Genomic DNA, 13,019 nt, shown 5'->3' with positions numbered 1-13,019 from the left:
CTGGCCTACTCCCATTCTGTCCCCTTTGGGGAGCAAAAACAGACCTTTTCTGGAGAATTTCAAGAATATCTTTTGTTGCTAGTATGTTATACTCCTAATATTCATGAGTTTTGACAGTCAAGTACCAATTCCAAGGCTGAATATCATTAAAATAGATTGAGGGAAAAAGAGAGTTTAGGAAGATACTTGTGTCCTCTCCACTATCTTGGCTCCACCTAGCTGGGATTTTAAAACAAGAAAACTAGGATATGGAAATGAGAATGGAAAAAAAAAAGGCTGTATGAAGTACAGCCAGTAAAAATTATCTGAGTAACAAAACACTCTTTATAAAAATAAAAATCTAAATAATTGGAGAAATAGTAATTGCATATGGATAGACTGAATCTATATAATAAAAAATGAGAAACTGCCTAAATTAATTTACTTATTTATTGCCATACTAATAAAATTATGAAAAATTACTTTGCAGGGCTAAAAAAAATAGTAACAAAATTCATCTAGAAGAAAAGAAAAATGTCGAGGAAATCAATGAAACAAAAAGATAAAGGAAGATGTCTTAGCAGTGTAAGATCTAAAATTATCCTGCAATTCAGTAATCAAAAACACCCAAGAAGATCCATCCTCAATGCAAAAACAAACAAACAAGCAAACAAAAAAACAGTGGTTGATCCATGGAATATATTAAGTAAATAATATATACAATTAAATACAGTAACATAAGCAAAAAATATTATAATGATAGTCAATCATGAAAGACTGAATAATTGATCGATACAATTATCTACAACAATTTCAAAGAACTTATTATATAAAACACTATCCACCTACAGATAAAGAACTAATGGATTCAGTATATAATGAAGCCTATTTTCTTTCACTTTATTTTTTGCTTCCTTCCTCCTTTTGCAATATGGTTAATGCAAAAATATGCTTTGTATGACTTCATATGTATAGTGGCCATCATATTTCTTGCCTTCTCAATGGGTAGAGAAAAGGATGGAAGGAGAAAAATAATTTGAAACTGAAATTTTTAAAAATATATTTTTTTTCAAAGTAGGAGCAAACAGAACCACGAGATCATTATACACTTTAGCACAATACTATGTGATGATCAGTTCTGATGGATATGGCTCTCTTCAACAATGAGAGGATCCAAATCAGTTCCAATTGATCTGTGATGAACAGCTACACCCAGAAAAAGAACACTGGGGAATGAGTATGGATTACAACATAGCATTCCCACTCTTTCTGTTATTGTTTGCTTGCATTTTTGTTTTTTCTTCTCAGATTATTTTTTACCTTCTTTCTAAATCCAATCTTTCTTGTGCAGCAAGATAACTTTATATATATATATATTGCATTTAACATATACTTTAATATATTTAACATGTATGAAACTACCTGCCATCTAGGGGAAGAGGGTGGAGGGAAGGAGAGGAAAAGTTGAAACAGAGAAGTTTTTGCAAGGGTCAATGTTGAAAAATTACCCATTTACATGTTTTGTATATAAAAAGCTATAACCACAAAAGAGAAAAAAATAAAAGTAGGAGCCAAGAGATGGAATGCTATATATCTTATCCTTCTATTTCTTTCTTTTTTTTTTTTTTTTTTTTTTTACTAGGATATAAATAAAACATAAAACAATGGGTCAGGAATAAGGAAGACCTGAGTTTAACTCTGGTCTCAGACTCTTGGCAAGTAGCTCAATCTTTGCTTTAGTTTCTTTATCTGCAAAATAAAAATAATAACATTTACCTTCTAGTGTCGTTCAAATAAAATAATAATTGCAAAGGGCATAGCATAATGCCTGGCACATAGTAAGCCCTATCAATATTAGCTAGTTATTACCATTCTTTCCTTCATGTCTTTGTTTTCCAGTACATTCAGATCTTAATGCCTCAGTTCTTTTTTTATCTTCAATTTGTCTTCTTTTCCTCTTTCAATTTCTCCTAAATATTCCTTATTCAAATCTAATCTTTACCCTTTCTCAAAATTCCAAAAGCTCAATCACTATATATATATATATATATATATATATATATATATATATATATATATATATATATATATATATATATATAAACTAAAGGGGAATAAAGAATTATATGTACTAGTTGTTCTTCCATCTAAGCCAGACTTCTCAACACCTCAATTACTTCTCATTCTAAAACCAAAGATTCATTATATGTATTTCAAGTGGAAATAATTTTAAAAGTGTAAATTTAAAATGTATAGAATCACATAATCTATGTTTGAATGAATCTTAAAGGTCTTCTATCTAAAATCATAACTGAATTCTCTCAAGTACAGACCTAAGAAGTGGCTTAATGAGGGGGATTTATTAATATATCCTCATAAAATCAATGCCATTTTTGGATAGCTCTTGCCTTTTTCCTTATAATCAAGCCTACAGCAAAATATCTACCTCTTTCATACATTGTTTTTATTCCCTCTGGGGCCAATCAGAACAAGTCTAATCTTTTCCCCACATAATAGGCTTTCAAATTGATTTGATAGGCTCCTCTTTTCTTGGTAAAATATCTCCAATATTTATAACTAAGCCTTCCATGACAGTCTCCAGGCTCTGCTCTGTCTTGGTTGCTTTCTAGTACATGCATTCCCATTTGTCAATTTCCTTCTAAAACTATAGTGCTCATAATCTAGAGCAGTGGTCCTCAAACTTTTTAAATAGGGGGCCAGTTCACTGTCCCTCAGACTGTTGGAGGGCCAGACTATAGTAAAAACAAAAACTATGAACAAATTCCTATGCACACTGCATATATCTTATTTTGAAGTGAAGAAACAAAACGGGAACAAATACAATATTTTAAATGAAGTAAAGTTAAATCAACAAACTTACCAGTATTTCAATGGGAACTATGGTCCTGCTTTTGGCTAATAAGATGGTCAATGTCTGGTTCCTTATTTGTCATTGCTAGTCGTAACAAGTGATGCAAGTGGGCATCCCTTTGTTTTGATCTGGTTGGAGATTTCAAAAGTTCATTCTAGAAAAGGTCTGTTCACAGACATAAGTGCTGCTAAAGATGGTTGCCATTTTGAGTGCATGGTTCCTGAGATGAGGGTATGTCTCAGAGGAGAGAGATGTATAGAAATTATGAAGGCTGCTTGACTTGAATGTGTCTTTCAGAGAGTTACAATTCTGCAGTTCAGCCAGTTCCATTTGGTAAATTGTATCCACATTTTCAATGTCAATAGAAAATGGGTTACAGAAAAGCTGTATGTCTTGTTCATGAAGATGAAGCTCTTTAAATCTAAATTGGAACTCCTTTTGCAATTTTTCCAATGAATCCACACAAGTTTTGTTTGGCAATGCAATCAGCAGTTTTTCTGCTAACAGATTTTGAGTTGTGGGGAGATGGCAGAAGTTTTCCTCCTTCACTTGTTTGATGAGGAGGCCTAATTTTACTTAAAATGCTTTGACATGTGATTGCATATCACAGATGAGCTTCCCCTTTCCTTAAAGTTGCATTTTGAAATTGTTGAGTAGCTCTGTTACATCTGTCAGAAAGGCAAGGTGCCATTTCCATTCTGCATCATTGAGTTCTGGTGGTACTTTGTTTTTTGAAAGCAGAAAAGTTGTAATCTATGGAAGTAAGTCATAGAAACGTTTCAAAACTCTCCCTTGGACTTCTGTGTGATATAGAACATCTTCATATTCAACATTTAGCTCAGACAGAAATTCCTGAAATCGTCTGTGATTTATTGCATTAGCTCTAATAAAGTTAACACAAGATACCACAATTTTCATAACAGATTCCCACTTCAGTGACTTACTATACAGCGTGTGTTGGTGGATGAGGCAGTGTATGGCTATTGGATGAGAATGGTTATGTTTGTCCATCTCTTGGTTAATGTGAGCAATTACTCCTTTCTTAGACCCCACCAAGCTAGGGGCACCATCAGTTGTCACACTGGCTAGTTTAGCCCAGTCCAGCTCCAAACTATTCATAGTTTGGCAAACCTTTTCATAGATATCCTCTCCTGTAGTTGTTCCTTTGATGCTTTCCAGTGCAGAAAGCTCTCCTATGACTTCAAAATAATCATTCATCCCACGAATAAAAATTAGAAGTTGTGCAGAATCACGAACATAATTACTTTCATTGAGTGCCAAGGAAAAATATAAAATTTTTTTCATGGAGTTTTGCAAATGCTGATGCAGACTATCTCCCATTTCTTCAATCCTCCGTGTAATTGTAGGTCCTAAAAGACTCACTGTACTAAATAAATCGGCCTTCTCTGGACACATCTCTTTGGCAACAGAAAGAAGGCATTCTTTAACAAATTCTCCCTCCACAAATGGTCTGCCAGTGCATGCTATTAGCTTGGCAACTTGAAAACTTGCTCACAGTGATGAAATATTTAGTTGCTTCTGATTCACAAAAATATTTTTTCTGAGTTGTCAATTTATTTTTCAGTTTTAATATTTTATCTTTTTTCAATTCTCCAACCAATCAATCATATTTATCTTTGTGTTGAATTTTATAGTGTCGACACAAATAATATTCTTTGAACACAGACACTATATTCTGGCATATCAGACAAACTCTTTCCTTGTGTTGCATGAAAAAGTAATCATAAGTCCACTGTTCTTTGAATATCCTACACTCCAAGTCAATTTTTCTTTTTCTTGACATCATTATTTCTAAGGTATTCCAAATTGCTAAAAATAAAATACATACATATATATATATGTGTGTGTGTGTGTGTGTGTGTGTGTATATACAGTGCTACAAAAACAATATACCAGCAATAACTTTGCCCACACAGAGATATACAGACTGCAATACCCAACTTCCTCCAAGCTGCCTCTGCTCTGTGATGCCTCAATTTCCTGCACTTTCTCTCCTGCTTCAGAACTTCACTGCACACAAGTCACTGCTCAGGTGGCCCTCTCAAATGCCCTGACTTCCTCTGAATCCTGGAATCAATTCTCATGATCCAACATTGCATGATTGTACGTGCTACACTCGTAATTTATCATAATCTTAGGCAAGATTGTGCATATATGTATATAACTGCACGATATATTGTATGTGCAGAATGAGCTTCAGTGACAAATTGTACATTGGGGCTTCCGGGGCAGGTCATCATGTGACTTGAAGCTACACAAGTGTATGGGGACCTTAAGAATCGGGAGGGGGATGAAGCAGGACACCAGCTCTGCACCCCCCTCATACTCAGGATAAGTGTGGGGGGGCACTAAGGTCAGACCCCCAGTGATTATAAGGTGATGACATATGTTAGCAATATTCCATCTCTTTATGAAACTACAGAACCTCTGACCCCAAAAAAGAATAGTCAACAAGTTTTTAATAAAGCAAAACAAAAACCAAACAAAAACCCAGTAATTATTAGTGCAGTAATAAAAACTAAATAGATTCTATGTCCCGTGTTCTAAAAAAAAGTTAAACAGAAGCAGTAAGGTTCTGATTTCTTAATTACATATAAGTACAACTGATGCTTACAAAGTCTTTGTAAGTAGCACTTTTAGAAATTGCTTGTGTAACCATAACTTACTTGTTGCTATCATAAAATTATTTTCACGACAATGTATTACATAATTATTAAAGTATACTTTTGCAAAAATATTCTTGAATCTACCAAATAACAGAAAAATCTATGATCACATTAGCATACATGTTCCCTCAAAGATTATGATGATGATGATGACATTTATATTGTGCATTAAGTTTTTGCAAAGCAGCTTAAAGATATTATGTCATTTTATTCCCCACAGAAATCCTGTGATATTCCCAATTTTAGAATCAAGGAAACTGAGATTATCAAGTAAAATGGTTTGCCTGGGGCCATGGAGCCAGTAAATGTCTCAGAAAGGTTTTGAACTTCCTAAGTCTAATACTTTATTCTAAATTGCCAAAAGCAAAAAAAAATAAAAAATAAAAAATAATTTAAAAAATTTAAAAAAAAAATTAAACAACTAGGAGTTACCCTTCTGTGATGAACCAGAATTAAATAATAGAACTATTAACATTTATTTATTTTGGTAGAACTCAGATAAGCATATGATATTTTTAGAGATTTTAGTAAAGGGAATTCTAAGAAAATGCAGGCATTAGTTATGAGGCAAGAATGAATGGGAAGAATGAGGAAGAATGAATAGGATCTCAATTCATATTATGAAGATAATATTATCAAAGAGATAATCTTCAAAAACATTGGTAATGATTAAAAATTAAAAGTAGGTTAATAGCATATACTAATCAAGGAAAAAAATAGAAATATTTAAACTCAATGATGTAGTATTTGGTAAACCCAAAATTATAAATTACTCAACCTAGAAAAAACCAGTCTGACAGAAAGTGCTACCTGTCAGAAATTTGGTTTTAATCTACATTTATACTTTATTTCACAATAAATTCAAAAAAGGGCATAGCCTAAATATTAAAGACCATATCATAAAACTTAGGAAGAATGCATACATCTTTCATTGATATGGGTAGATGAGTTCTTTATCAAAAAAGGAATAGAAGCAATTAAAAAGAACAAAAATGATCATTTACTTTAGGTTTAATTAAAAAGCTTTCACATGAACATTAATTCATTTAGGATAAGAAGAAATGAAGACCAATGAGAAAACATTATTGCATTATATTTATCTAAAATTTGTAATGCTTACTATTTTCTGAGCCCTGGGCTAGGCACTTACAAATATTACCTCATTTGATCCTCATAGCCATTCAGGGTGATGTTATTGTCTCCATTTTACAGATGAGGAAACTGAGGCAAATAGAGGTGAAGAGACTTGTCCAGAGTCACAGAGCTAGTAAATGTCTAGGATCAGATTTTATCTCAGATGTTCCTGATTTCAGTGTAGCACTCTATCCACTGTGCCAATGTTTCTATTTGAATATTTTTATTCTTCTATTTTGAATATTATCATAATAAACATTTTATTAATAATATGTAACATATATAAGATCATGTAAAATTATAAGACATTATTCAATAGGTAACTGTTTAGAGGTAATATGGAATTATAACTTAATAATAGCAAAATAAAAAAATGCTCCAAATTATTAATAAGTACAATTAGAATCCCATGGTTTCTCCTCAGAATTAGTAAAGTGAAAAAGATAACAAAAGAAGAAGGCAGTATTGAAGAGATTGGGGAAAGATAAACACATTAATAGATTTTGTTGCTGTTGAAATCTGAATAGGACCAGCCACTTAGGAAAACATTATAGAATTCTGGTTAGAAAATGACTATATTGTTAAGCATATAGCCCAAATAGATCAATTATAAAAAAGACCCTATACATATTAAAATATTCATAAAAGAACTTTTATGATAAGAATGGATGCTCAGCAGCCATTAGTGGGAGAGAGAGTATTATCCAGTAAAATTAAGAGGAAGAAACAAGTAGTGCTGGCTAAACTCCCTGACAAAGCTTTCAGATTTGCAAACACAGAGGAGAGGGGTAAGCTGTCTTTCCAAGGATGTATCCAGGATGTGACAAAGAACCTTGCAAGATGTATCAAACCAGATGAATACAAGTCATATTTGATGACAAATAAAGGCACAGATTATGTGTGCAGAAAAAAAAAAAAATCTAGAAAGCGTTGCTAATATAAATTATAGGATAAAAAATTAGAGATAGTAAGATACAGCAAGAACCATTCCTATTACTGCTTCTATTGAAGGCAAGGGCTTTAGAAAAGAAAGATAAGCCTGTAAATTCACAGATGGCTATGAAGATGGTGTTTAGTACAGAAATTCAGATTTGTGATCCAAGTTTAGAATATAAAAATGGCAGTCTCCAGATCAGGGATGAAGTGTATTTACCAAGAATGTATTTGGCTCGTCTTGCAAATCTAATCAAAAGTCTTGCTAAAATAAGAAGGCTAAGGCAGGCAGGAAACTGTTAAGACAGAGTTAGCTATAATGTAGCAAGAAGAAAGGCAGGAGGGATACCTAGAATTGAAAGAGACAACAATTTGAGAAAAGTATCCAATGCTAAAGCCCTTAGCCTCAAATGCTTATACACAGATACTCAGTGAATGAATAACAAGTAAAGCAAAAGAAAAATACTAGTGCAAAGACAAATTTGACATGATAGGTATGTCATTTAAAGAGCAATATATAATATGATGATTCTGCATATGTGTCCAATCACGAATTACATTGGAGAAACTGTAAAAGATACCATTATAGAGACATATATGCCTGGAAGAGAATGAAGGCTGGTTATGTAGGCAAATAGGAATAATCAATAGACAGAATGAATGACTCCATTGCTAAGCATGTAATGTCACAGAATCTAAAGCATTTGGGGTGGACCAGTTGAGAAAGACAGGACAGATATAAACCAAGAGTTAAACAGAATTTAAAAAAAAAAAAAAAAAAAAGATAAATGAATTGCAATCTGTTTTCTGGAAGGGAGTATTTATATTGAAAATATGGATCTGAAAGAGTATTACTTATTCAAAAGGAATGAAAAAGATAAAACGTTATAGATAAAATATCACTATATGTTAAAATACATATTCAGGAAACAATGGGAAGAAATAAGAAGCTTGGGGAAAAGGAAATGATTAACAGTCATGGGTATTTTGAAAATCTCATTAGGAAAAGGGAAAGGGAGTAAAGAATATCAGAAAGTAATGGGCTTAGAATCAAGACATCTGACTAGATTATAGGATTTAAACTTAGAAGAGGTTTCCAAGCAAATGTGGTCCAACCCTCTCATTTTACAGATAAGAAACCTGATACCAATGACATTCAATGACCTGAGGAAACTCATATGGTTGCTAAGTAATAGATCAAGAATTTGAATTTAAGTCCTTCAATTCCAAACCTATTGACTTTCTTACTGGATTTAAATCTTGGCTTCAAATTTTAATAGTTTTGCCATCATGGGAAAATTATTTAACTTATCTGAATCTCAGTTTTCTCATTTAAAAAAAAAAAGAGGATAATATACTATTTATTTCACAAGATTGTGAACAAATGGTACATAAAATGCAAGGTTCTGTAAATATTAAAGTTTTCAATCTACTTCATTGGACATAATGGCTTGTCATAAGTACTAAATTATTAAATTTACTGATGTTTTACAATAGTTCTACCATCATTGGTACTCACTTAAAAGAGGTACCATATTAAATAAACATCTAAATGATACAGTCTGAGGAATTCATTAAAGTCTCACCTGCCCTTCAAAATGTCCCCAATTTGCGAGGAGTTCATGGTTTTAAAAAAATATATCTGGCCTAAAATTTATTTAATTAAAATCTATTCTTTTGGTTGTACAACAAAGGCAGAGTATTTGCCTTCTCCCTAACAATTAAAATGCATATTAATTGTGAGGAACTGAGGGTCTTGAGGGGGATGGTAGTGCCCTTCTATAAACTTCTGTAGCCATCTCTACTGATAAAATTGACTTTGTTGAATTGCATTGAAAGGCACAGAGGGATTCTCTTGAATTTCCATTACCTTCTTTCCCTGAAACAAACTAAGAAATAGACCACCAGCAAGTTCCAATCAGGATGTCCTATTGGTAATAGTCTAGTTCAGAATTCCTAAGGATCTCTGAGAGTCCAGGAAGGGAAAACCCCAGGCTACAAAGGTGCCAGAAATGAGTAGTTGGAACTTGTAAAGGATTTCATGAACATGGGGGTGCTGATGAAGCAGAAGACAAAACACAATTTTGCTTGCGGAGACCCTTATTTAGAGGGTTACACATGTGGTTCAGGGTCTTCCAGATACCAGTCTCGTCCCTTAAACCTTACTTAAAGTTATAGACTCCACGAGCTCAGAAGGCATGAGGCATGGGGTGGCTAAGGGGGCAGGATTCGATCTTAGTTACTGCTTTCAGGGCATGGGGGGGCAGGAAGCTCCAACATGTGTTTTAGAGACCTGCTAGTTGAGTTTCTCGTTGGTGCCTTCTTACCTGTTCCTATAGTAGTATTGGCTTTCAATGAACGGGAGCCGATTTTGAAGAGTGACTAGAGTAGCCATGGCCTTCCCCGCCCCCTTGGCGCCCAACTGGTGTTACTTTCTGTCCCCATGGCAACTGGGTGATACCATGTTCTTCCTTCAAGAAGGGTGTGCTTCTTTACCCATCCTCCTTTTTTTTCTCAGTATTTATGGGCCAAAGAGACAGTCTTTAGGTTCAAAGAATCGCTCTTATTTAATCCCTCAGTGTGTATAACTCCATAACAGCAGGGGAAGATTTTAGGGGCGTTTGACCCCAGCGGGTGTCCGGGGAGGGATGGGGGGATTCTACTTAGTCTCGCCCGGCTTCCGTTTTCCGCTAGCCCGCTGCTTCCGGAGTTCCCTCTCAAAATGCTAAGCCGCGGCCGAACAGTCCCTTCGGGTACCGGAGCTGGAGCCAGAGTCGGAGCCAGACCCGGAGCCGAAGCCTCCCCTCGGGCCTGAGCCTCGGGGCCCGGTTCCCGGGTGTCGTTAATGTTCGGGGCGGCCTGGAGCCAACCGATCGGAGCTCGAGCCACGGCGAACCGCTGGTGAGGCTGGCGGGCCCAGGGACAGGGGAGAGACAGAGAGTACTGGAGGGACGGACGGTGACCGGAGGCCGCGGAGGGAAGGAAGGGAAGGGAGCGTCCAGGTGGGAGTGACAGGGTTCTGCAGGTGATGCCCGGTGAGGAGGAGGCTGGATCGTCAGAAGACTTTGACCTTTTGGTTTCCCTTTCCCCTCCTGAGGTGGAAAGAAGTTTGAGGAAGATGAGACCTACTTGGAGGAGGGCACGGGGACGAGCAGGACACTCTTGAACCCCAAGCGATGCTTGTTGATTGAGTTACATGTTTGAGGGATTTGAGGACAAGTCTTGGAGATGTTCATGTTTCTGCTGTTGACAAGAGTGGGAACAGAGACTTGTGTTTTTGAATCCCTTACCGGAACCCCCTTTTCCCACTCCCCCGAGTTAAATAACACTTAACTCCCAAATCCTCCTAGGATCATAGAAGCATGAAGCTGGAAGGAACTTTAGAGATACATCGCTTTTGAGACCGTTAGCAAGCATTTATTTAGCGTTTACGTGTGTGTGTCTGTATTAGCCTTTGTAAATCCTGTGAGAGAAGGGAAAAAATATAAATAAGAAAGTGGTCCCTGCCTCTCCTGCTGATAAATGGGAGAGACAACGTGTAAATAACTCCGTTCACAATCAGTTAATAAACATTTATTAAACTCCTGCTGTGTGCCAGGCACTGTGCTAAGTATTGGGGATACGAAAAGAGCCCTTGAGCTTGCATTCTAATTGAGGAAACAATTTAAATGTGTTCACACAATCACGCAAACATTTATCAAATACCATCTCCTTGTTTAGGACTTGTGCAAAAAACCTATCTTTGCCCTTGAGCTTGCAGTCTAATGAGTAGACAACATATAAACAACATATAGACTGAATGCAAACAATTGCTCACAAAGTTGATAAACATTTATTAAATATTTGCTGAGCTAAATGCTGAGGATAGAATAAGAGGCTAAAGACAGTGCCTGCCCTCTAGGAGCATACATACGTGTACACTAGCCATTGTACCACCTAGCCGCCTAAAATAAATCTCTGCAGAACTGGCACTCAATGAATTCACTGAGGATTAAAGACCTTGGGCCTCGGCCAGCTCCTTAGTGACACAGCCATTGGAACTGTGTTCTTAACTAGAACAAGTTTCTTTTCTCCCATCCTAGTGCCCTTCCTCCTATGCATTGCTGCCTCATTGTATAATTTGAGAATTTGAGTTCCAAAATCTTAAAGAAAATGATACAATACAAATAATACAATGCATTAGATAATCCAGTCTTTGCGTCCAGATGAGCTTTTACTTAGCTTGATGCTTATTTTACTAAGCATGATGCTTAGGCCAAGCCTTTCATTTCTTTGTTCTTCAGTTAATTTTATCTATAACATGAAAATTTGAGACTAGATAACCAGATCTTAGCAATCACTTTAAATGGAATCATTTAGAGATAGATATAAACCTTATTTTATAGAAAAGGAAGCAAACTCCTAAAGATTAGAAAAACTTGCATGAAGTTTTATGGTGCATTCAAATTGTAGGTAGAAGTAGAATCCAGATCTGATTTTTCTAGTCCTGAACTCCAGTTGTCAGAACTCCTGCATTAAAAAATAAAACATCAAGTTCTTAGTTGTTAATATGATGTATATTTAAAGTTGGAAGGGACATTAGAGGTCATCAGTTCATCCCACTTCATTGTACATATAAGTAATTTGAAGCTTAGAAAAATTAAATGACTTCTTTGCTGAAAATCAGTGGTCAGAGCTGGAATTTGAACCTAGAATCTCACACTTGAAAGCCATCTACCAATGTAGGGGTTAGTAAACAAATCTCATTTTGCTTTGCATTCATAGAATTTGAGAGCTAGAACTAGATTTGAAAAACATTTATTAAATATTTATTTTGTGCTATGCATTGACATAAATGCAGGGGATTAATAATAGTATTTATATGTTGCCTTAAGGGTTTTTAAGTACTTTATAATTTTTTTCTTACAATAACCTTGGGAAATAAGTGCTATTTTTATTCCCATTTTATAGATAAGGAAACAGGCTGCCTTTAGGTAATTAATAAATATTGACTTAACTGAATTGACTAATGATCTTTTGAGTCAAAGGAGGTGTATGTAACCTGGATGTTAGCTTGTTTTGTTATTATCTTGTCTAGCCCTTACATTAAGTTAGGTTAGCTAACTCTAAAAGTTGTTTGTCAATTTCGAAGTCTTGAAATTAAATATTCATTAAAAAAGAAAACACAATAATTTGTGAGATTTCCTTTATTAATATGGAACAGGAGTTCCATTTGGAGATAAGTATATACCTATTTCCTGCTTTTAGTGATGTATGCAACCTGGATTATTTTTCAGGCTCCCTTTGTAAGTATATACTATAATAATATTGTTACAGTATCTTTTTTGTAGTTCTTTTCACTTAAATCATAATTAGCTAGCAAATGCTCAATACTAGACATTGTTGATAAATCCCTGTTGTCTGCTGTCCAAAAT

At 35.0% G+C, this 13,019-nt stretch overlaps 2 protein-coding genes across 7 annotated transcripts in view; one reads left to right on the top strand and one right to left on the bottom strand.

Annotated features, from left to right (window-relative positions):
- Positions 1-10,529, bottom strand: part of SPATA17 (spermatogenesis associated 17) — a 267,209-nt gene extending 256,680 nt beyond the window's left edge. For both annotated transcript variants that reach the window (XM_074309186.1, XM_074309185.1), the window contains exon 1: positions 9,933-10,529. In XM_074309186.1, the coding sequence (XP_074165287.1) occupies positions 9,933-10,000 (68 nt within the window). In that variant the 5' untranslated portion in view covers positions 10,001-10,529. The remainder of the gene's footprint in view (positions 1-9,932) is intronic.
- Positions 1-13,019, top strand: part of GPATCH2 (G-patch domain containing 2) — a 459,123-nt gene that overhangs the window by 135,516 nt on the left and 310,588 nt on the right. The window contains exon 1 of one of the 5 annotated variants that reach the window (XM_074309179.1): positions 10,289-10,506. The exons of the other annotated variants lie outside the window; for them this stretch is intronic. Within the exon in view, the coding sequence (XP_074165280.1) occupies positions 10,451-10,506 (56 nt within the window). The 5' untranslated portion in view covers positions 10,289-10,450. Of the gene's footprint in view, positions 1-10,288; positions 10,507-13,019 lie in introns of those variants that run through there. 5 annotated transcript variants of the gene reach the window in all.

The sequence above is a fragment of the Sminthopsis crassicaudata genome, chromosome 4, assembly GCF_048593235.1.
Source record: "Sminthopsis crassicaudata isolate SCR6 chromosome 4, ASM4859323v1, whole genome shotgun sequence".
Taxonomy (NCBI): domain Eukaryota; kingdom Metazoa; phylum Chordata; class Mammalia; order Dasyuromorphia; family Dasyuridae; genus Sminthopsis; species Sminthopsis crassicaudata.
This window is presented reverse-complemented; position numbering and strand designations above follow the sequence as displayed.